Source organism: Phocoena sinus, chromosome 8, assembly GCF_008692025.1.
Source record: "Phocoena sinus isolate mPhoSin1 chromosome 8, mPhoSin1.pri, whole genome shotgun sequence".
Taxonomy (NCBI): Eukaryota; Metazoa; Chordata; class Mammalia; order Artiodactyla; family Phocoenidae; genus Phocoena; species Phocoena sinus.
This window is the reverse complement of record NC_045770.1, coordinates 103,989,656-104,013,772: the sequence shown is the minus strand read 5'-3', so window position 1 is coordinate 104,013,772 and position 24,117 is coordinate 103,989,656. Positions and strand designations below refer to the sequence as shown.

Here is a 24,117-nt window from a genome sequence, read left to right as displayed (position 1 = left end):
CGGGTTGTGGATCTTAGCTATGGGGAAGGTCCTGGCCTCAGTGGGTCTCTGGTTCTTGTGGGGAACCAGGGAATCAGAAAGGATCAAGGATATCCCACCTCCTCCCAATGACCCAAAGCCTTTTCTCTGAGTAAATAACAGAGTACAGAGAAATGGCCTAATAAGCTCAAGGGGCCACTCAGCAAACCAATGAACAAGGACCACAAAAGTAGGCCCACACCATACGCTAAACCAGCGTTTCTCCACGTGGGCACCGCCGACATCTGGGGCGGGTCTTTCTTTGCTCAGGGGCATCGTGTGCAGGATTTGCGCTGCATCCCTGCCTCCACCCACTAGATGCCAGGAGCAGCCCCTTATCCCCTATCACCCCTGCTGTGAGAACCCAAAATGTCTCTAGTCCTCGCCAAATGTCCCTTGGGAGGCACAATCACCCTTGGTTGAGGACCACTGCTCTGAGCCGTCTGCAAAACTAACCTAACACACTTTATCCAGACCCTGTGACCCCCGAGGGGGAGACGGCTTGCTCAGAGCCACGCACAGCAGGTTGCCTCCGGATTGCACTGCTAGCTCATTTACACATTGTCTGTATGAATAACCGATGATAACAGAGTCCACGCTCCCAGAGAACTCTTCATCAGACTTAAGACTGAAGATGGTTTCACTCAATTTGGGACCTCAGCATGACAAGTGAATTAAACACGTTTTAAAGAGAAGGAACCGGGGCGATAACACCGTCCTACTGGAAGGCTCTCAGGCAGCAGCCCTGTGGTCGGCCCTCCGAGAGGAGGGCAGTGCTTCACGGCACAGCGCTGTGCTGAGATGTGCCAAGCCCTCTAAGGTGGACTCGGGGTGGGGCACCTGCGGGCTGTGCACTGACTCTTCTGCATGTTTCAGTCAGCCCCACCGGGAGCAAACTCCCGATTCTCCCAGTTCTTCTTCCTGCTTCTATAAATATTTTAGGCTCTTCTCACCCCAGCAGCGCAGTAGCTCTGTTGCCTAACTGAGTGGCTCTGAGGCAGGTGTGGCGGTGCAAGGCGCTGTGCCTGGGGGCGACGCTGGCTGCTGCTGCAGGGGGTGCACGTGCTTGTGTGTGTGTGCGTGCGCACGCGCGTGTGCGCGCACGTGGAGGGGGCAGAGCGCGGTGGCACTTTAGGCTCTCAATTTTACCAAGTACTGGTCTCTAGCACCATTAGTTACAGTGCTGTGGAATTAGCAACTTTTAGCAGCAGGCAGTCCTGGCAGAAAGTCTCCATCTCTTGGCCGCCCCAACTGAAGCGCTGTCGGGGCCTACTGTTATCTGCTCCAAGAACAAAATTATGTTGCTACTGTGTGCTCAAGTCTTGGGAAAACTCAACAGCTGTAATAATTTGTATCAGCAGAAATTCCTTCTGGTTCTAGTGATAAAACTGAATCCTCTGAAATTTGGGGAACAAAAAGGAAGGTTAAGAAAAATAAATGAATAACAGGCTGGGAAATCAGGGAAGAGAGGACAAGAGCTGGGCAGTATGTGCACGCCTGCCTATGGATGCACCATCCCCGTATGTTTTCCCTAATACGTTTAGAAGTTCTCTGTGTAAGAGCACAGCCTCGCTCTGTAGTTTCCAAAGTGTCTTTCATACTAAAGGATTCCAAAGTTCCACACCCACATCAAGACATATGGGGCTCTTCAAAATAGAAATATCACAGAGAACCAGCAAAGTCTGAAATCTGGCCCAGGGAACCAGAATTTGAAGAACTCACTAAAAAGACATCTAGATTCTATCAATTTCAGGAGTCCAGAACTGGAACGGCTCTCAGGGTCTGTAATAACAATGGCAAAGCAGCTTCCATTTACTAATGCTCCCCATGCCATAAATCAATCCAACCATCAATCAAGCGCCATGCTGGAGGCTTTAGCTGCATTTTCGCACTGGATCTTCACACTGCCTTGTAAGGCATGTCCTTTTTACATGCAATTTGTAGATGAGGACACGAAGTCTGGGTAACTGCCCAGATCACACAGTCAGTGGAGTGATGGAGCCAAGATTCAAACCCAGAAGTCTGACTCCAGAGCATGTGCTCTCAAACCAGCCCTACCCTGCCCCAAAGAAATGTCTGGCCTGAACAGGGATCCTTAGGCCATCACACTGTAAAGACTGATACTCCATTGACTTTTGAGCTAACTGGGCTCCTGGGCCAACTCCTTTACTTCACAAATAAGGCACTTGAGGCCCAGAGCATCAAGGTGATTTTTCTCTTTAAATTTTGTAAGCCATGCAGCTGAGACTAAATGTAGAACCTACAAATTCTATCGACCCAGAAACAGCTTCATTAGTAGAGAGTAGTTTCTCTTACTGATTTAGTAACGACGATCCCTAAAATTTATTGGGCGGTCACCACATGTTAGGTGTCACGCTTAGCATTTCTGGGGTATTAATCTCATTTAAAATCTGATTGCATTGTGTTACAGTAGGGCCCTTGTTCTGCATTCCTAGGACACTGTAAGACAGTCCTCCCCTGGCCAGGTCCCAGGTTTCTCTCTAGAAGAGTCATCCCTTGTATTTATACTTGCTATGGAAACTGGCTCCAGGGACCAATGATCTGTCCACATGGACAGTGATGCTTCAGCAGGGCCATCCAGCAGCCCCCTGTGAGAACGAGCAGCCCCAAGCCACATCCTGAGCAGAACGAGTCAGGTAAGGCCTCCTCAGCCCCATATCATATGAACCTGGGCTGGAAAGGCTGAGAGTGCCCGGTCTGCAAGTGGCGGGCCTGAGGTTTCTCGGTGGAGGGATTCTCGGCGGGGGCTGCCATTTCCCATCCCACATTTACTCGCTAAGGCCACGTGGTGCCGCTGTTCTAGGGCCGGATCACCCTGCGGCGCCTTCAGCAGGGAGAGGGATTACGTGGACGACAGCGCCACCTGGTGGCAGCAGGCAGTCCATGAGCTGACGGTCCGCAGACACCTGGGACCAGCGGCAGGCAGCCCTTCCATAGACAACGCTTTTCAGGGGATGGAGAGCCTCACAGGCCTCAGGTCGTTTCCTCACAATTAATACCTACGCGCAGGGTGAGTTTTATATTCCCTCTGTTAAAGCGGCAAGAGCAGAAGGACTTAAAGGATTCAGTTTTTTTGATCTACAGAGAAGACACTGGGCTTTCAAAGCAAACCGAAAACCACAAAAATCAGACACGTCATCCTGCCTTTGGTCATAAACAAGGGGGAGGGCAGCTTCCTAGGGCCCGAGGCGGGTACAGCATCAACCCGGGCCTCTGCCCCTGATCCACTGCTGGGGAGAGCCTTCCCAAAGAGGGACAGAGCGTGGTCCTGGGGTGATGCGGGGCTCTGGGGTGCTGCAGTAGACAGCTCCTTTTCCCTCTGGCTCGCCAGGCAAAATGGAAACCAGCCCACCGAGTTCTAAATTCTTCGAGGGCACTGCTCACTTTCTGAATCAAGCCCATGTAATTTCTCCTGAACAGGCCTTGGGGCCTTCCTGCCCCTTTGCATCCACCCTCTCCCCAGCCTGGATGCAGAATCACCACCACTGGCTGGGTGCCACACTCCCAGCTACCGCATGACGGGCGTCAAGGGAGAGGTCTTGAGGCACTGCGTGTTCCGGGAGGGAAGGCGCCAGGTCATGGCGGGAACAGACCATAAAGAACACCCGCCTGGCCACAGCAATATCGTCAGAGCACTAAGAGCCCAGCAGGACTGAGATGACAACTGAGGCTGAAACAAGATGAGATGGCCCGTAGGTCCCAAATGAGCCAGGAGCACAGGGCCCAGTGTTAAGCCCTGACTCTCCCCTGGTCCCACTCCCACACCCCACAGCCATTGGTCTTGCTCACAGGGCTGGTGGTGTCTTTGCCGAGGCTGCCCTTGCTGTTGAGGCTGCCAATCTCCGTCTGTGAGCTGGACTGCGACATCCCCTCAAAGAAGGGCCTGTGGCAAAGAAGCACAGCCAGGGTCAGTGGCCGCCAGGGCCCAGAGCAGCAGCTCACGGACAGCCGGGCAGGGCTGGTGTTCAAGAAAGATCGACAACCCGGGTTTCGAGGATGCCAGCGAGGAAGGACACAGCAGAGGCTGGACCAGTAGGGACCTGGACCGAAGGACTTCAGGAGAGTCCTATCGGGGCTTTTGTCGGTTAGAGGCTAAAGCAGCGAGCTTTATCCAGACGGCAGGCAGTTCAGAAGGGGTGAGGAACCGAGATTCCCGGGTAATGGTTGGGACGGGGGTGAGGGAGGGGAGTCTAGGAGATTGCCACGGCCTAGAGAGACAGTGTGACAGAGGGGGTGCGGGCCTCACTTGAGCTTGGGCTTTGGCGTGCTAAGGATGCTCTCTGTCTCCTCCATCTCGGGACCACTGTCGCTGGGATTGTACATCTCCAGACTGTCATACAGCTCGTCCAAGTCTTCTTCCACTTCTCGTATCTGTTCTCGGGATACGTGTTCCAGCCCAAAGCCCACCTGTGGGAGAAAACAAAACCTTGGAGTCTGGGGCTACCCCTATTAACAACATGGCAGACGGGAATCTCCTTCCTCCTGGGCAGGCCCCACTGGCTTCCCTACCCAGTCCCCTTAAGGGACGTGCCATAGTTTCACGCTCATCAGGGTGGTCTTGGTGTGCTTTCTGTGATTTGATCCTGAGAGCAGGGATGTGGTGAGGCCACAGTCCCCACTCAGAGCCTCCCTAGTGCTCCCCACTAGTGCCCGGCGTCAGGAAGAAGAGTGGGGCTCAGACGGTACTTCTCCCGAGGAACTGGCGCAGGGAAACCCAGACGCCTGGGGCCCTGGCGGGCTCATGCTGGCCTCCTCTAGAGCCCGCAGGGGACAAATCTCCATCCCTGTCTCAGTCCACTGAGAAGAGAGCCCATGAAAACTGGCTCTAGGCCTGCGAGCCCAGGGAATGCACTGCTTCTCTTAGCGGCCAGTCGCTGACGCCATGGAGGAGGCCCCCACCTCACAGGCTGCTACTCACGATGTTCCCCTCGGGGCAGGAGGGAAACCTGAACGATAGCAACTGGATCTGTGCTGGACACCCCACACCCGAAAGCTGGGCAGAAGCATGTGCCCCTGCTTCGAATACCATGGAACCTTGGGTGCTACATGTAAATCTTTCCTTCTCTTTTCAAGTAGCGGAAAGCCCTCCTTTAGCTACCCCCTCACGTGGGGTTCCTGGAATCTTGACTCCAGACTGTGCCCGAGGAAGGAGGGTGAAACTCTGGGAATTCTACTCACCATCCAGCTCGGGAGTAAGGGGTCGTACCTCGTCTGAAACTTTAAACCGCTTCAGGAGGGCCACAAACTTCTGTTTGATGTTAGGTTGCTGTAGGGACAAAGCCACAGTAGTCCTCAGCCAGCAGCCCAGTCGGCAGAGTGATCGAGGGCCGGCTTTGGTGAAGAACCGGGGCCATGCCCCCAGCCCAGTAACTGCCCACGGTCACCTCCCGCTCATCCCTTTCTCTAGAACTTCAGAACCACGGTGAGAGCCACCTGTATACACACAGGTTCCTCAAACTCGAGGTTTCCAAAACAGAGCTCACCCTCTGCGCTGTGCATTCCCCCTCCTGGTCACCCAGGCACCGAGGAGTCACCGAATCTGAACCCGGAGTCTCCCCCGACCCTCAGCCCAGGGGTGCTGACTCCTACCCTCTTGTCCACCCGAAACCGCACTGCTTCCGTCCGGCCTCCTTCCTCGCCCCTCTCTGGGGCCACCAACCACCCTCAACTAGCTCCTCCCACCCCACTTCCAGTCTCATTCCCTCCAGAGTCCACTGCGACTGTTCCACATGCAGATCTCACCTCGTCACTCCCCAGATGAAAGGCCTTCACTGGCCCCAGAGCCTCAAGAACTTCGGTGTCACCCTGTGTCTGCTGAGGGCTGGCTCTGCCTGACCCTGGCCTCACCCACCACCCAACTCCTCACACCCCGCTTAGGTGGGAACTAACTGCTTACGACTTGGCACCCCTCTGGGCCATTTACATGGTAACTTCTGCCTTGACTAAACATGTCCCCAGATCTACTTGGCGAAGTTCTATTTACTCTTAGAAAACCCATCTCCTGGCATCTTGCCCGCGAAGCTGTCCTGCTCAGAGCCGGTCACTTTCCCCTTAGGGCCATCGCTGCCCCTGACGCAGAGCTCGTCTGGCGCCTGCCCTACGGGGTTACGGTCACTTGTGTAGATGTGTCTGTGTCACTGGACACTGTGAGCTCCCTGACGGCACGGACCGGGCCTTCTTTATCTCTACGTGTCCAACCCAAGGCACGGCGACTAGCTTGTGGCCCTCAGCACCTCCTGACGGGATGACAGACTCACCGCCTGGGGATGGGGGAGACTAACTTGTGGGTGAGACTGAGCTGGGCCTTCAAGAAAGGGCGGGGCTCCCCAAGGTGGAAGGGCACCCACAGCAGAGGAGGAACGAGAGCCACAGCGACCGAGACGCAGAAGACGGTTCAGAGAACGCCGAGTCAATTAACATGTCTAGGACAAAGTGCTCTTGGTGGGGAGAGAAGGATTCGTGTGCATGGGAGGCAGGAGTGAAAGGACAATTACTCTGGAAGTCTGATTGGAAAGTGCCTGCAGTTAACACAAAAAATAAAAACACTTTTCGGGGAGTGGGTGTCAAAGGAGCACTGAGCTCTGGTCGTATAACCGGTGAAGCTACGGAGGCGACCACAGGAAGAGGCGATTTATATCGCTCCAGGGGGCACCTTTGGGAAGAAAACGGGGCCTCTTTGTGGTTACAGCACAGGAAAAAGAAACACTTAGCAGGAGGAGCCACAACAGAGAGTGACCTCCAGCCTCTGCCATCGTCAGAGCACAGGGTGGGCTGGAGGCCAGGATGGGCCTTACCCGGCCTAGGAGCGCCTATCGAGGATTAGAAGCCTGAGGACGATGAAACAGTTCCAACGCGCTCTAGTCGTCATCCGGTGGGGGGATCAAGGCCTCAGCCTTGAGGATTTATTATACATTGAAGCCCAGGGATACCCAAGGACGCCTGGAGAGAGGACAGCGTGTTTCACGGTGGACCAGGCTCAGATAACGACATGTTCGGAAGGTCTGGCCTCCACTTATTTCACTCCTGAAGGTGACGGGAATCTCTGCTCTTGGGGTCCCTGGGCTGCTCTGCGCTAGGGAGAATCAGGATGCCTCTGGGGACAAATGACACTGTGAACTTCTCTTCCAAAAAGCTCCTGGCACTTTTGACTCCCCCGAACTCTGGCACGGGAACCCCAGAAGAGGTCAAAGTTAACCTAGAAATTCGGGTATTAAGCATCTCATTTCACCAAAAGTAGTGACTCCTGAGGAGATTGCATGCAGGAGACACAATCTAAAGGCCTCTGGTCTCTATGGTTCTGGATCCATTAAGGCAGGCACTGTAGCAAGCCCACAGTTCCAAGCACTAGCCTACTAGTTCTGGGTTAGTTCAACAAATGATTCCAAATGGAGATGCTCCTAGAGAGGACTGGACTTATCTGTGTGGTGGACAGTACGAAACCTGAAGTAATCACCTGGAGAAGGGAGGGAGGGTGTCTGAGGGGTTCTGCTCCCCAAGGAAGCATCTGTTCCAAAGTCTGCAACAAGGTTTCTCAACCTTTCTTCTATCCTAAGATAACCTGAAGAATATAACACGCTCCTATCAGGAACGCTGGTTCTCTGCAACAGTGATGCTTAATTAGCTGGCAGTGGAGGTGGAGGTACCAAGGGGTGTATCACAAGCCTTGAGGGCGTGGCCCTGTGCAGATGTTAAAAAGTTCCCAGGAAGTCTGCATACACCACTCCCATCCTACCCCCAGATTGCAAATCTCTGCTAAAACATTCCCCGGACCTTGGAGGCTCACCCTTGTGATGGCAGACGTTGAGGTTAGTTTCCTCCGGGTCTTCTTTACTTTCCGAAGATCCTCATCTTCATAGAACAGGTCCTAAGTGGGTAGGGGGATGGAATGAGGTTGGGAAACCCTAGGAAGGTCTGTAACTGCTTGTCGGCCACTTTATTGAGGGGCTGTGGAAAGTTACCTGCCCGTGTAGTGGGTCATCACTGCCTTCCTGTTCTGATGAGAAACTCTCCTCCTCTTCCTCAGAATAATTGTCAATATCAGGAGAACGGTCTGGAAACAGACACCTTAATAAGATGACCTCGCAGGGCGAAGATCTGGTCTAAGAGGCTTTGGCTGGCTGGAATCATGCTCTCCTCAAGTGGAAACGCGGCCGGGGTGGAGGAGAGGGCCCCGACCCCCTTTCATTTCCAGGGAGCTCTAAGCTCCTCTTTCCTAGGAACGTGTCAGGCTTTCCTGGGATGGAGATCAGGTGACGGGGAGGGCTTCCCAACACCGCACATGTCCTACCAGACAGCTTGGATTTGATTCCTTCATGGTCAATGGGCTGGCTGGACAGGGAGTAGATCTTTATTTCTGCCACAGGCACGGAGACATCCTTCACGTTGCTGTGCAGGCCGAGAACCAGGGCGCCTTCGTTCGGGTGCTGCATCACCTACGAGCACGGGGTGGCCACGGACACACCTCACTACGGACAGTGCCGCAGAGCAGCCCGTTTTCACACATCCCAACGGACAGGCGAGCCACTGGGAGCGGTGTTCTGCTAACACATTTTCTTTTTCACTATCTTTCAGATTCACGCCTACCGTTCTCCTATTGCCTGTCTCACTTTACCTTTTTTTTTTTTTTTCCTTTTTGGCTGTGCCACGTGGCTTGTGAGATCTTAGTTCCCCCACCAGGGACTGAACCAGGGCCCACGCAGTGAAAGCACGGAGTCCCAACCACTGGACCGCCAGGGAAGTCCCCGGTCTCACTTTAAAACTACCTCCAGAAGTGTCAGCCACGGGTCAGGCCACGTGCTTAGAGATAAAAATCAAGGCCTGAGATTGAAAATGACTGCTAATCTCTAGGACTGCATTTTAGTTTACGTCTTTCACAGAGAAACTAGCTCTCAAGGCTGCGTGAGGCTGGCCTGCAGACCGTGGCCACCTGTACCAGGCCACCTGTGCCAGGCAATAAGGGCTTGACACAGCTGGCAAAACGTGCCATCCACATACTTCACTCCCCCCAGGCCCTCTTTCTGACACAAAACATGAAGAGGACAGAAAGATGGGCTGGGACTATCTCGCCTTTTACTATGGACACAAAATGTTTCTTACTTGATGTTCTAAAATACAGAAATAGGTTTTAAAATTGATTTGTGGCCCCTTTCCTCTTCCCCTTGGTCAGGGCTGAGAAGATTCACCAGGCATATAGGGAAGCCGCACAAATGAGCAAACATACTGAGAAGGGAATTAAAAACATGAAAAGCAGAAAAGCTAGAGGAACCCCAAAGGTGCTGATTGGAACTGACTGGAATGTGAGCTCATGATCAGATAGATACAGAAGTGGAAATAGATACGATGTGCATATATATACACATGCGTATGCATATGTATACATGTATTTCCTAGCTCCATCTGCTGAGAGGGAGGAGAAGCAATGATACCCCAGTTGGGAAAACGAGCACCTCTAGCATCCAGATCTTGGTTTCTAAATACCATTCTCCACTACAAGGAACCAGGGCTCTTTGGAGGATCAGTTCATTCTGAGGCTGGGTCAGGGAAAGTACATGATGAGCCTGTAATATTTTGTACCAGAAAGTAAAGAAGCATGTAAAGAACGATGAGGCATATAAAAAAGGATATAGGAATCAGCTTGAAGGGGCTCTTACTGGCCAAATTCGAGAAAATTTGAGCATCAAAATAAATAAGGATAGTAGCAGACTAAACCCCACTGAATTAAAGAGGAATCCACAGATCCATAACTGATACAAAGAAATGAATCAATCAGTAAGTGGGGAAGAAGGGAAAGCTGTATCTTACAGCAGACGGCCAACTAATAAATAGAGAAGGAATGGAAATTCACTGTCTGGCAAACGTCCAAGTAATGACTGATTCCGGTAAGAATCATTAATAGAGGCTAAAACTACTTGGTGAAGATATGAGGGGATAAGAAACTGTTACATAGGCTCAAAATATCTCCTCCCTATAAAATTTTTTTTTTCATTGGTAAGAACAAAATATGTATTACTTAACTTTATACTGGAAATCCTGGTGCACACCATCTTAAATTAACCAAGCGATAAGAGTTAGCCTCACCAGTAACGGAACAAATCAACACAGGGTGCTGCCTGCATTACTGCTTGCAATAATTCTGCCAAAAACACAGAAGCTGAATGTAAATCTCCAGAAAACATCAGACAAATCTGAACTGAGGCACATTCAATAAAGAGCCTGTACTCTTAAAAAATGTTAAGGGCAAGAAAGACAAAGAAAATCCAAGGGACTGCAGGTCGAGGGAGACTAATGAGACAAGAGCTAAGTGCAGCCCTTAATCCCAGATGAAACCCTGGGCCTGCAAAGGACATCCCTGAGTCGCTTGGCATGACCGGGGTGGGGACTGCGGGTTAGATGGCAACCCTGTGTCGGTGCTAATGCCCTGATCTTCATGGTAGACACAGTACGTATTAACTACATGTGATGGGGCGCCAGCTTACTTTCGGTGGTTCAGAAAAGAAAACAACATGCATAACGCGTATGTAGGAGAGAATAAGGCAGATGTGTTAACACTGAAGAATCTGGGTGAAGGGTAGATGGGAATTCTTTATACTATTTTTTACAACTTTTCTCTAAGTTTGACATTTTTTTAAAGGTTAAAGAAAAAACTTTTCATGAGGGAGAAAGTTCTCGATAAAAAGAAGTGCGTCCTGAATTTCCAATAAAAGAATTAATTTGTAACACAGAATAAAACACCCAAACAGCAGGCTGGGAAAATCACTGGCTGGGCCGGTGTCTCTCGTAGGCTCCGAAAGGCTGACTGTCCAGAGGCCGCCCTCTCTCACCTCTGCCATGTTGATGAGCCCCACGGCCAGGGTCTTATAGCCCAGGATGGTCCGGTTCTTGTACCGCTTTCTCCTCTGCAACATGATCTGCAACTTGTTGGCATCTCGCTTCAGGAAATGAGGGTACTGCCGAGCACAAAACAGAGCCGAGCACAGTTAATCAGCAACTGGGTCCTCGGTGGGTCTTGGTGCTGCGAGAGGACGTGCCACCTTCCTGTGCTTCACTGGCTCCCAGCTGCACGAGGGGGTGATAGGGGCGAGGGGAGCGCCTGGTTTCCACTCCGCAGCGGGGTGGTCCACACACACTCAGAAAACAGCCTCCTCCCTTGCCAGATAATCAGGTGTCCGTGCACTGCAACCTGGGGTACTGGCGTTAGGCGGAGAGACAGACATACCGGGACAGATAAGGAGGAGAAGGGAAGGGATGGAGGTTGCAGTATGCGGGCAAAACAAGACTGAAGCATCCGCCTCTGCTGGGGGGCACGGCGTGGATTACTAAGGAGAGGAGACGGGGCCGAGTGTGGTGGGATGGTGGGGTTAACAGCTCTGTCTGAGGAAAAGGGGAAGAAGAATGAGAGGCAAAGCGTTACATACAGGATGGATAAACAACAAGGTCCCACCGTAGAGCACAGGGGACTATATTCAATAGCCTGTGATAAACCATGATGGAAAAGAATATGAAAAAGAATGTATACACACACACACATATATGTATAACTGAATCACTTTGCTGTACAGGAGAAATTAACACATTTTATTTTTTTTTTAGTGCTTTTCATTCATTTATTTACTTCACATCTTTATTGGAGTATAAATGCTTTACAATGTTGTGTTAGTTTCTGCTGTACAACAAAGTGAATCAGCTATATGTATACATATATCCCCCTATCCCCTCCCTCTTGAGCCTCCCTCCTACCCTCCCTATCCCACCCCTCTAGGTCATCACAAAGCACTGAGCTGATCTCCTTGTGCTATGCAGCAGCTTAACACAACATTTTAAATCAACTATACTGCAATTAAAAAAAAAAAAAAGAACGATTTGTGGTGTACTTTTCAGCAGCCCATCTGGGTCTCGGCGCCCTTGCTGTGGCTGTCTGGGTGATTGCTCTGGTCCTCCAGGCCAGCCACAGAAGCTCTAGGTGACTTTAAATCATTGGGCTATGGCTGTTTTCGGATAAAACAGTCTCCAGATTAGAGGACTGTTCGGGATTGGGCTGGACATGGCATATTAATGACCTAAGACTGAGCAGGTTCTCACCTGGAGGGAGAAGGTTAACTGGAGCTCTGTTTCCACCAATCCACTGGCTGGAAGGATGATCTCGTTGGAGCGAAGAATCCTTTTTGAACCCTGAAACCAAGAAAAAATAGGTCAAAGCTGTATCACCAAAAATCAGACCAAAAGAAATACTGTTTGCAAGCAACATCTAAACTCTACAAAGATTCTTACCAGTTCAAGTATTCCACCAGTCTTTTTGTTGTACTTGATCACAATCAAACCACTACCAAAGATGTGATTTTACATGTATTATGCTGTCCGTTTGCAAAGGGTTTTCACATGAAAATGATTTGTTATTGCATCTGAGTTCTCCTCTCCCACCGCTCCTGAGGGAGAGGCAGTGGTGTTGCACCCCAAGGCGTGGCAGTTCTCCCCATGGCACCCCAGCCGCCCTCCTCCCGTCTAACTGACACTTCGGCCACACTGTCCTGTCTCTGGGCATTTCCACATGCTGTTTTCTCTTCTTGGATATTCTTTCATGCTTCTGTACACAGCTAACCAACTCACCTTCCCAGTCTCAGCTTTGGTGTAATTTTTTTCCAGGAACTCTTCCTTTTAGTGCGGCTCCCCCCGCCCCCGCTTCCCCTGCCGTGCCCCACAGCACGCCCGCTCCACCAAACCTAACGCTGGGTTAAACACCATAGTGTTTTTAGCTCTTAAAAGTAAAGTTGGGCTAAACTGTTCCTCAATGTAAAAAGAGATCAGCAGGAGAGCCTGAGGAATGCCAGTATATTTATAAAAATTACTTTAGGGCTTCCCCGGTGGCGCAGTGGTTCAGAGTCCACCTGCCGATGCAGGGGACACGGGTTCGTGCCCCAGTCCGGGAGGATCCCACGTGCCACGGAGCGGCTGGGCCCGTGAGCCATGGCCGCTGGGCCTGCGCGTCCGGAGCCTGTGCCCCGCAACGGGAGAGGCCACAACAGTGAGAGGCCCGTGTACCGCAAAAAAAAAAAAAAAACTTAAAAAAAAAGTTGAGTTTAATTTAACACAGTGAAGTGCCCCGATCTCCAGTATACAGATCGATGACTTAGTAAATGTATACACCCGTGTAACCCACATCTCTATCAAGATGTAGAGCATTGTTATTACTCTGGAAAAATCCCTTGTGATGCCTCCCAGTCAATCCTGCACTCCTGTCTCAGAGGAAAGCACTGTTCTGAGTTCTTTCACCACAGGTCAGTTTTTCCTGTTCTAAAATTCCATATAAATGGAATCATACAGTGTGTACTATTCTAGTCGGGCTTCTTTTGCCCAACATTTATAATGTGTCTGAGGTTCATACAGGCTGTTGAGTGTATCAAAAGCTTGTTCCTTTTTACTGCTGAGCAGAATTCTGTCCCATGAATGTACACATGTGATTTCCGTTCTCCTGTCGCTGAACACTTCACATTTGGAGTGTTTCTAGTTTGGGACCATTATGGTTAAAGCTGCCATTCTTGTACAAGCCATCCACACAAGTGGATGTGTCTTCTTTTTCTTGGGCTGACACCTAGGAGAGGAATGGCTGGGACTTAGGGTAGACACATATGTAGCTTCATGAGAAACCTCCAGACTGATTTCCAAAGTGTTAGTACCACTTTCCACCTGCAGCTGCATCCAGCGCGGTCTGTCCTGGACCCGTGGATTCTACTGGCCACGTGCAGAGAGGTCCATCACTGTGGCTGCAATTTGCATCTCCCTGAGGACTCAGCCCACGCAGCACCTTCTCAGCTGTTTATTGGTCAGCTGTAAATCTCCATTTATGACGTGACTGATCAAACTTCTTTGTTTTGTTTATCTTGTTATTCGGGCGTAAGTTTTTTTATTTATATAAGAAATTGCCAGGTATATGCACCATAAATATTTTCTTGTCTATTCATTTTCTTAATAGTATCTTTTGATGAAGTATTTAATTTTGATCTGGTCAACTTTATTATTATTATTTTCCTTTATGGTTAATGCATTCTGGGTCCTAGCTAAGAAATCTCTGCCTACTCCAAGTAATGAAGTTATTCTGCTGTATTAGAGTAGATATTCCACTCTGTTTTCCTTTAGGAATGAAGAAAATTTAGTTTTAACTTTTAGGTTTCTTATCCATTTCTAATTTTTGCTTTTATAAAATACAGATTTTGTATAATGCATGAAGGAAAATCTCCTAAATGTAGTATTTCACAATGCTTTTAAAATTAGAATAGCATTATATTATGCCAATTAAAAATAATAAAGGACGCTCTGCCTCATGCGTTAGATAATGCTTTCTGTAACCTCTATGACAAACAAGAGTCTTGGCAAAGTTTTCACCTGAATTTATATAGGTAGGCTCTTAGGATTTAAGAAGTCTCTGGACAATGAATCTCAGAAATGCTGAGAATCCAAAATGTGGTTGATATATAGCAGTGGTTTTCAACCAGGGGTAGGAGACATTTGGCAAAATTTAGAGACATTTTTGATTGTTACAGCTGGGGTATGTGCGTGCGTGCGTGCGTGCGTGATATTTCTAGAGCGTAGAGGCCAGGGCTGCTGCTGACCGGTCTACGAGGCACAGCACAGCCCCACAACACTGCTGAGAAACACTGCACAGCTGAAACCTGCTCCGCCCTGAAGACACTGCTTCCTGGGCTGACTGCTGGGCTTGGGGGTGGGGCAGGGTCCTCCTTGTTCCTTGTCAGCAGCTCCAGAACACCCTCCCTTCCACCTCCCCCAAACTCCCGCTTTGAGTGGATGCCCCTAGTCTAGCCTCTCTTCCTGGCTGTGGCTCTTGTCTGTACCTGCCAGCATCCCTGCTCATTTCTTGACTTTAGCTCCTCACGCACTGTTCTTTCCCCAGCACTATTCCCGCCGTAACTCTTCATGATTTCTTTTTTTTTTTTTAACGATAATATAACTTACTGATGAAAGCATCCTTGTCTAAATTTCTTTATTTTTTGGCTGCATTGGGTCTTCGTTGCTGCTCGTGGGCTTTCTCTAGTTGTGGTGAGCGGGGCCTACTCTTCGTTGCGGTGCGCGGGCTTCTCATTGCAGTGCCTTCTCTTGTTGCGGAGCATGGGCTCTAGGCACGTGGGCTTCAGTAGTTGTGGTACGTGGGCTCAGCAGTTGTGGCTCGGGGGCTCTAGAGTGCAGGCTCAGTAGTTGTGGCGCATGGGCTTAGTTGCTCCATGGCATGGGGGCTTTTCCCGGACCAGGGCTCGAACCCGTGTCCCCTGCATTGGCAGGTGGATTCTTAACCACTGCACCACCAGGGAAGTCCCTCTTCGTGATTTCGACACGTGCGCTTTCCAATGTCCTGGCCCCTAAACCCCGTGGTTTCCCTCTCCCAGTGGTCTCGTCCTCACCCTTGTCTGAGCCCCTCCACCCACATGGTCACACTCTGGGCCTTATGGTTACCGATAATGACGACCCAAGCCTCATCTCAGTGCCATGCACCCCACTCTCTGATCTCTACTTCCCAACTTTCCAGCTCACTCTCGCTTGTTTGTCAACAACAATAATCCCTTGTACCCACCAGGCCTACGATCCACTGATTCCCCCCACCATGTTTCACTCCTCCTCATGCCCGCTGTCCCCTCTTTCCTCCTCACTCAGCTTAAATGCCCCCGTCAGTCTGGACCCTAGCGCCTCTGCCTGCTGCTGTTCTCTGCGCTCACTTGGTACATTACAACCCTGTACAAATCCAGCTGCCCCAGCTGAACATGCCTGGAGAGAATCATACAATCAGCTAACTGTTCTGACTTTGTTTTTGTTTTTCTTTTTTTGTGTGTGCGGTACGCGGGCCTCTCACTGTTGTGGCCTCTCCCGTTGCGGATCACAGGCTCCGGACGCGCAGGCTCAGCGGCCATGGCTCACGGGCCCAGCCGCTCCGCGGCATGTGGGAACTTCCCGGACCAGGGCAAGAACCCGCGTCCCCTGCATCGGCAGGCGGACTCTCAACCACTGCGCCACCAGGGAAGCCCGAGCTGTCTACTTTTGCTCTTGAAGACTTCTCTCATTGTCTTGTAACTCCGCCACGACTGCCATTGGCAGGGTCTCCGATAACCTCCATGAGGAGGACTCCTCTTCATTCGCCTCCAGCAACTCTCCCTTTATGTGGCCTCCTGGACACTCACTCTCCTGGATTTCCTCTCACCCTCAGCTGCTCTTTCCTGGTCTCCGTGTCAGGTCCTTCCTCTCCTCCCTGACATCCTAGTCTTGGGGAGCCTGTGGCCTCAATCCTTAGACCTGTCCTCTTCTCTGGAACGGATCCCTCCACTCCCGGGCAGCTCATCCACCTTATGGTCTCAGATACGCTGATGATTCCCCAAACTGTTTCCCTCCCCCAGACCTGTCTCCTGAACTCCGAACTCACATATTCAGCTGTCTATTCACTGTCTCCCCTTGCATGTGTAACAGCCGCCTCAAACACCATGTGATAGGCTGAATTTTGGATCTTTCCCCGCAAACCTGCCTTCCCCAGTCTTCCCCATCTCACTTAATGGCGTTTCTACCCTTCTAGTCCCTGAGGCCAAAGCTCTGGTGCCGCCCTCATCTCCTGCCAGAATCACTGTCAGAGCCCCTTAGCTGGTCTTCTTGATTCCTCTTTCCCACCTACAGTCTGTCTTCCATAGCCAGAACGACCTCATCACCTCCCTGTTCAAAACCCTCCAATTCACACAGAATGAAAGCCAGAGACCTTGCCATTACTGCGCACACCCTTCCCCCTACCTCTCTGACCTCATGTCCTCCTCTCACTCCCCTCCAGCCTCACTGCCGCCCCACTCCCTCTCCGCCCTGCCAGATGTAAGCCTGCCAGCAGGTTCCTGCCTCAGGGCCTTGCCTTGGCTTCTCCCTCCGCCTGCAGAGTTCTTCCTCCCAATATTTGCACAGCTTCCTCCCTCACCTCCTTCAAAGTCTTTGCATGAAAGTCATCTTCTCAGTGAGGCCACCCCTGACCACCACATACGATTTGTAACTTCCTCCACCCCAGGGCATGGCATGCTCCATCCTCTTCACCGTATTTTATTTATTTGACATCCCCCGCCCCCCGCCGGGACATATCACCTTCCAACAGCAGTGGCCCTCACTATTTGAACTCTCACTATCCAAATATATGCTATAAATACCTGTAAACATTTCTATCCCAAACGCATTATCTGAATCGCAAACTTGTGAACATGAACTTGCGCATGCGGATAACAGGATGTAGCTGCGGTGCAGCCTCAGGATCGTGGCCAGCTCACGCGCTTTCGAAGCATGGCACAGTGCTGTTCTCATCTTTGCCAACTTCTCCAAAGATTTAGCCCTTCACGGGTCCCAGTATTTGCTTCTTCCAGGTGCCAGGCACTACCAACTTGAGTCCAATTTCAAAATTATCTTTTTTAAAAATAATTAATTAATTAATGTTTATTGTCTCTTTCCTTCCACTACAATGATTAATCTTAAACTTTTCAGTCTCAGGATCTTTTTACACTCTTAAAAATTATTGAGGACCCCAAATAGCTTTTGTTTATGTACATGTATCTTTCAATATTTACCACACTAGGAATTAAAACTGAGATATTGGGCTTCCCTGGTGGCACAGTGATTGAGAGTCCGCCTGCTGATGCAGGGGACACGGGTTCATGCCCCGGTTTGGGAAGATCCCACATGCCGCGGAGCGGCTGGGCCCGTGAGCCATGGCCACTGAGCCTGCGCGTCCGGAGCCTGTGCTCCGCAACAGGAGGGGCCACAACAGTGAGAGGCTCGCATAACACAAAAAAACCAAAAAACAAAAAACTGAGATATTAAAAATATGTATTAATTCATTTAAAAATAACTGTAATGAACCTATTATGTGTTTACATAAAAATATTTTTATGAAAAATATCTTCTCTAAAGCAAAAACAATTTATTAAGGAGAGGGCGTCATTTTTTTATGTATATAACAGCTTTATTAGAATACAATTCAAATACTCACAATCTGCCCATTTAAAGTGTTCAATTCAGTGGCTTTTAGTATATTCAGAGTCGTGCAACCAGGACACAATCAATTTTACGACATTTTCACCACCCAAAAAAGGAACCCCATACTCATTAGCTGTCTGTCACTCTGCCAACCTTCCCATCCCTCTACCCCTAGGCAGCCACTAATTTAACTTTCTGACTCTATGGATTTGTCTATACTGGACATTTCATAAAATGGAATCATATAACATGTGGTCTTTCGTGACTGGCTTCTTTCATTTAGTATGTTTTCAAGGTTCATCAATATTGTAGCATGAATGTACTTTATTCTTTCTTTAAAAAAATTAATTAGGTTGCGTTGGGTCTTAGTTGCAGCATGTGAGCTCCTTAGTTGTGGCAGGCAGGCTCCTTAGTTGCGGCTCACGGCCTCCTTAGCTGTGGCGTGAGAACTCTTAGTTGCTGCATGCATGTGGGATCTAGTTCCCGGACCAGGGGTCGAACCCAGGCCCCCTGCACTGGGAGCGAGGAGTCTTAACCACTGCGCCCTCAGGGAAGTCCCTGTACTTTATTCTTTTTTATTGCCAAGTAATACTCCATTGTATGGATATATCACATTTTATTTATTCATTCATCAATTAATGGACTTGGGTTGCTTCCACTTTTCAGCCATTATGCTGCCATGAACATTTGTGTGCAAAGTTTTGTGTGGACATGTTTTCATCTCACTTGGGTAATATTTAGGAGTGGAACTGCTAGGTCATATGGTAACTCTGTGTTTAACCTTTTGAGGAACTGCCAGACTGTTTTCCACAGTGTCTGCACCACTGTACACACCTAACAGCTGTGTATGAGGCAGATGGTATACTTTTACACTTCTGCGAATCTCTTTGACATCTGGCTTAATAAAAGACAACCAGGTTCTCATACCTGCTTCTGTAACCAATCTGTTACAAAATATTGTTTTGGTTGAGTATATTAAAAAAATCCAGACTCAGAGAGGTATGAAGTTAGAAAAAGGAAGAACGTTTTAACAGCCTTTTCAAATAATGGTGGACTATTTTTCTTTGATAGTATACCAAAACTCTACAAGTGGTAGTCTCTTAAAGGTCAGTCGCAAAGTAGAGCCTGAAACCGTATCAATAAGGTTTTATAGTCTGTTATATATTAACATCCAGTCAATTAACAGAAAAAGGATATCACTGGAAAAACTGGGAAATTTGAATAAAGTCTGTAATTTAGTAAATAGTGTTGTACCAATGATAATTTCTTAGTTTTGATAAATACCATGGTTAAGAAAGATGTTAACACTGGGAGAAGCTGCGTGAGGGGTATATGGGAACTCTATGTACCACTCCTGCACCTCTTCTGTAAATTTAAAATGATTTCTAAACAAAAAGTAAAAAATAAAATCCAATCCATTGACCTGTTTTGTTCTTTGAATGGATCTTTACGCAGCACAATTTTGTGACCTCATGCATTGGTCATTTGGAAAATACTGGTTCACTGAGTTACGCGAATCTTTCAAATGCTACTCATTACACAATATAAAAAATCACGACAGTTACTATCACTACAGACCTTTTTAGGAAAGTCTTTAAGAATTGGGAAGCTGGGACTTCCTGCTGGCGCAGTGGTTAAGAATCCGCCTGCCAGTGCAGGGGACACGGGTTCGAGCCCCGGTCTGGGGAGATCCCACATACCTCAGAGTAACTAAGCCCGTGCGCCACAACTACTGAGCCTGTGCTCTAGAGCCCATGAGCCACAACTATTGAGACTGCGCTCTAGAGCCCATGAGCCACAACTACTGAGCCTGCACTCTAGAGCCCGTGAGCCACAGCTCCTGAGCCCACGTGCCACAACTACTGAAGCCCATGTGCCTAAAGCCTGTGCTCTGCAACAAGAGAAGCCACCGCAATGAGAAGCCTGTGCACCGTAATGAAGAGTAGCCCCCACTCACTGCAACTAGAGAAAGCCCGCGCAGCCACGAAGACCCAACGCCGCCATAAATAAATAAATAAATAAATAAATAAATAAATAAATAAATAAAAAGAACTGGGAAGCTGTTAAGCTTACAGTGACAAAGACAAGTTTTCCAAAATTCTGGTTTTCACTTGAAAGCTCAAATGTCATTTATTATTGGCCAAAAATATTCTCAGTTGTTTCCCTCAAAGTGGGAAACTGTTCATTTTCTGAACGGGCTTACTCTGTTCATTTTCAAGAAAGTGTCTTCCAAATACCTGAGTCTGAATAACCAGTTTGTCTGTAAGCCCCTCTTTCAAGTACAAATGGTGTTCCATGAAAAAGCAGCTACTTCAATGCACAGCTCAGTTGTATGAGGACTTGTCCTCGAGACAACGGTAGCCTCCTCTGTGAAGCAGGAGCGCTGTATGCGCATTTCCGTTTCATCACACAGACTATTAAAAAGACGTGTATTCCAAGGTTGAGACAAAATAAATTAACAGTTTTGACTGCTTCTCCAAGGACATTCTTAAGCAAAACTGGCTTTTCCTCTCTTCTAGTTTGCGATGGTAGGCAATACAATGACTACTGACATTCTGGTGCAGCTGTCCTGATTTGCACTAAGGGCCAGCCAGCCATTTTACCAGTCATTGCTCTTGTAACTTCAATGCAAATGTCAACGTGGTGGAAAGGGCAAGTAAAGCCACAGTATTATCGTGAAAACAGTTTGGATCTTACGTATCCCCTGAGACGGTCTTAGGGAGCCCAGGCTCTGCAGACCTCATTTTGAGAGCTGCTGCTCTAGCAGCACGTAAAGGGCCTTAAAGGCAGGGGTTTGGGTGTGTTTTGTTCGCTGCTGAATCCCCTGTGCCTAGAACAATACTTGGCCTATAGCAGGTGCTCAATAAATATTTATTAGATAAATGTGTAAATGAATAAATAAGTGACTGGATAAAGGAATGGGATAACATCTGTAATTACTTTCAGCTGCTTGGAAGTCAAGCAATAAAAATTTTAGGATATTTGTAGCTTTTGGGTATAATTTAAAATTTTACAGAATGCTAAATATTTAATCAGGAAATAAAAGGCATTATTTCTTTTGGCAAAGGCATTTAACTGCGGGGATGCAAAAGCAGCAAGGAACTTTCAAAACTGTACCAACAGTGTTTGCACTGGAAAGCAACTGCTTTTAGCTATGCAAATAACTCCTGAAAACTGGAACACTGCCCGTGACCTAGAAATAGGTACGAAATCGGGAAAGGAGGAAAAGAACCGCAAGTTTCCACTTGCCCATCATGGTCCCACACTTGTTTTTTCAACCCACAGTGTCTGGAAACGTTTCACAGAATCGAGAGGAATTATGCACAAAGATGAACAGGGAGTCTGAATATAAGGGACACACAGGAAATCATAAGGAGTAATTAAAGTGTTTCAAGTTTTGAGGAGTAAATTAACATAATGTATTTATCTCAGAAAGAGAACTGAGGACCTCCGCGTATGGTTCACATACTGTGAAAATGCTACAGACGTGGGTTTTAGTGAAGCCAAGAAATTGCTGCACAACAAACAGGGGAGCCAGTAATCAAATATTCTGGTTAATAGTGAGTTTCCTTACAGCTCACGATTTTACCATGAAGTAGAACTCAGTAAATACACCATTCTTAAGGTGAAGGATTCCATCGTTTAAGGGTTCCAGAGGCACTTCAGACTCTCAGTACGCTTTAGGGATCGTCATTAAAAGGGACTGATCGGTTAAGGAAGCCCTGGTGTCGGAGTTTAATGTCTACATACGTTACTGGCTCTCTGGTTTCTAGTCCCACTTCTGCCATCTGGTATCACCTGGCAACAGGTAAATTCCTTGACCTTTCTGGAGTTCGGTTTCTCCTGAAACTGAAATTCCGAATGCTTAGAATATGAATGTTTGTGAAATACTTTGGGTCCCTTGGAGACACTGAGGTAATTTCAAGGAATTAAATGTGGGGATGATTCAGAAGACAAAACACCCCAGTAAATTTTAAACTGTCAAGTCTGAAATAATAACCTACAAGTTTCTTCCACCCTATAGAAAACTGCCAAAGCTGCTTCCCCAACCCATACATCTCCTTATACCCAGAAATCCCAGGAATAAGACCGAAACCTACACAAGCCACCCTAGTAACTTCTGAATTTCTAGCCACCCTAGTCACTTCTGAATTTCTAGATCCAGAAGCATGAACTTCTGGATCTTCATGCTAATCCTGTTAGACAGGCAGGGCAGGGAGAGCCACTTTTATCCTTCAGACAAAGAAACTAAGGTTTAAAGCGACTGAGTGCTTTAACTAAGATGCAGAACTGGGACCCAGTAGGTCGCATGAGCTCAATCGTCTTCCCACTATTGCACCTGCTTTGCTGAGTGAAGGACGAGAGAGCTGGTCCCCTACCAGCATCTCTGAAGCCCCGACAGTGGGCACAAGGTTATCTAGCTTCCTTGGGTCCTGAACAAACAATCCTGTTCAACTCACCTGTAGCTTCACAGCGATGACCACTGAGTTTAGGTCTTTGTCCATTTCTTTTAGCATGACAAGTTTCTTCAGGGTCAAGCTGAACAGCCTAGAAAAATTTTGAGAAAGAAGATCGAGTCAAATATAAGGAACTTATGAGAAAAGTGACAGACAGTCTGTTGAGGAAATGCTGCTTTACCTAAAGGAAGAATGTTAGAATGCTGTTTACTGTGTCTACCATCAGTAAAACAGCACCCCTCTTCTTTAACTTTTGTACTTGGTAAGTGTCAAAAAGGTACATTATTCTATGAATGTCTGTGGATGCCCCTTTATCTCCAGCCAAAACCAAGATGCCTTTTCACTCCTAATATGTGGGAGCAGTTTCTGGGAGCGGGACGTAGACCAGGGAGGGGCATCAGTGTTTATTTTGCTTGCCCAGTTCCAGTTCCACCTTATGTCTAATCACACCTGAAACATTTACAGACGTAAATCTGTAGCAACAAAGAGAAAATCCACACAAACAAAACAGAAACCATTTGGCAGGAAATGCTTTAAATGACCACAAATTCGATTTCAGCCAAACTTTGCTTCAAACATGCAGAAAATCTTCAGTGCCACAATGAGGAGGTTCCCCTTAATTAAAAGCAATGGGACTGTCCCTCACTCTGGAGTCTTGGCATCTCTAATGTGACTCGACCTTGGCCTCCCAAGGCAGGGCTACCCTGGGCTTCTAGGAGGAGCTGGGAGGGAAACTGCAGATGCTGCCTTTCTGCTTCTGGTTTGAGTGGTTCAAGTCCTTAAAACATCCTTTTCCCCAGTGAGGTTCTGGAGGATGGAAAGTTGTAGGTGGGATGCTGCTGACCCGAGTCAGGTCCTGAGACCCCGACTTGGTCTGGGGCTCATTTTCCCCGTTTCCCATCGGTCTCACCTCTGGGCCTCCTCCTTACTCTCTAAGCTCCAGTCGCCCCGAATTCATTTCTGCTCCTCGCGTGCCCACTCTCTCACCTCTGGGCCTTCTTCCAAAGGGCAGGGCCCAGTACAGCTGCTTGGCAAATATTTGTTAATGAAGTTTAACACTTAAAATGGCCTCTAGCTAAAAACCAGGTGAACAAGAATACATGTTGAAGAAATTCATGTAATTCATGAAAAAAGGGGGACAAATCCAGATCCACAGAACTGAATTCTAATTTTGAATTCACCCTCACCCCAAACACTTGCTAAGATCTGCTGACACGAAGCAAATAAAACTCTTTCTTTCCTTTTGCTTTAAGTCACAATCAAAATCAACTGAAAGAGAGCCTATCAAGTCTTTGCATATACATTATTTCATCCAGACCTCAAAAACATGACTCTGTGTGTGTGTGTGTGTGTGTGTGTGTGTGTGTGTGTGTGTGTGTGTGTAGGGGGCGGGGTGGGGTGGGGCAGGGGTCACTGCTCTACCCGTATAGAAGAGGAAACAGATTCTTTTTTTTCTAATTTTATTTATTTTTGCCTGCGTTGGGTTTTCGTTGCTGCATGTGGACTTTTCTCTAGTTGTGGTGAGCGGGGGGCTACTCTTAGTTGTGGTGCGTGGGCTTCTCATTGCGGTGGCTTCTCTAGTTGCGGAGCACGGGCTCTAGGCGCACAGGCTTCAGTAGTTGCCGCACAC

General features: G+C 48.4%; 1 protein-coding gene across 3 annotated transcripts in view; it reads right to left on the bottom strand.

Moving 5' to 3' along the window:
- PACS1 (phosphofurin acidic cluster sorting protein 1) overlaps positions 1-24,117 on the bottom strand; it is a 142,477-nt gene that overhangs the window by 18,794 nt on the left and 99,566 nt on the right. For all 3 annotated transcript variants that reach the window (XR_004351001.1, XR_004351002.1, XM_032639376.1), the window contains exons 2-10: positions 22,491-22,578; positions 12,118-12,207; positions 10,860-10,985; positions 8,327-8,471; positions 7,998-8,089; positions 7,823-7,903; positions 5,246-5,305; positions 4,286-4,446; positions 3,829-3,922 (exon numbers count right to left, since the gene is read on the bottom strand). Coding sequence is in view for 1 of the 3 variants with exons in the window: in XM_032639376.1 (XP_032495267.1) it covers positions 3,829-3,922; positions 4,286-4,446; positions 5,246-5,305; positions 7,823-7,903; positions 7,998-8,089; positions 8,327-8,471; positions 10,860-10,985; positions 12,118-12,207; positions 22,491-22,578 (937 nt within the window). In the remaining 2 variants the exon portion in view is untranslated. The remainder of the gene's footprint in view (positions 1-3,828; positions 3,923-4,285; positions 4,447-5,245; positions 5,306-7,822; positions 7,904-7,997; positions 8,090-8,326; positions 8,472-10,859; positions 10,986-12,117; positions 12,208-22,490; positions 22,579-24,117) is intronic.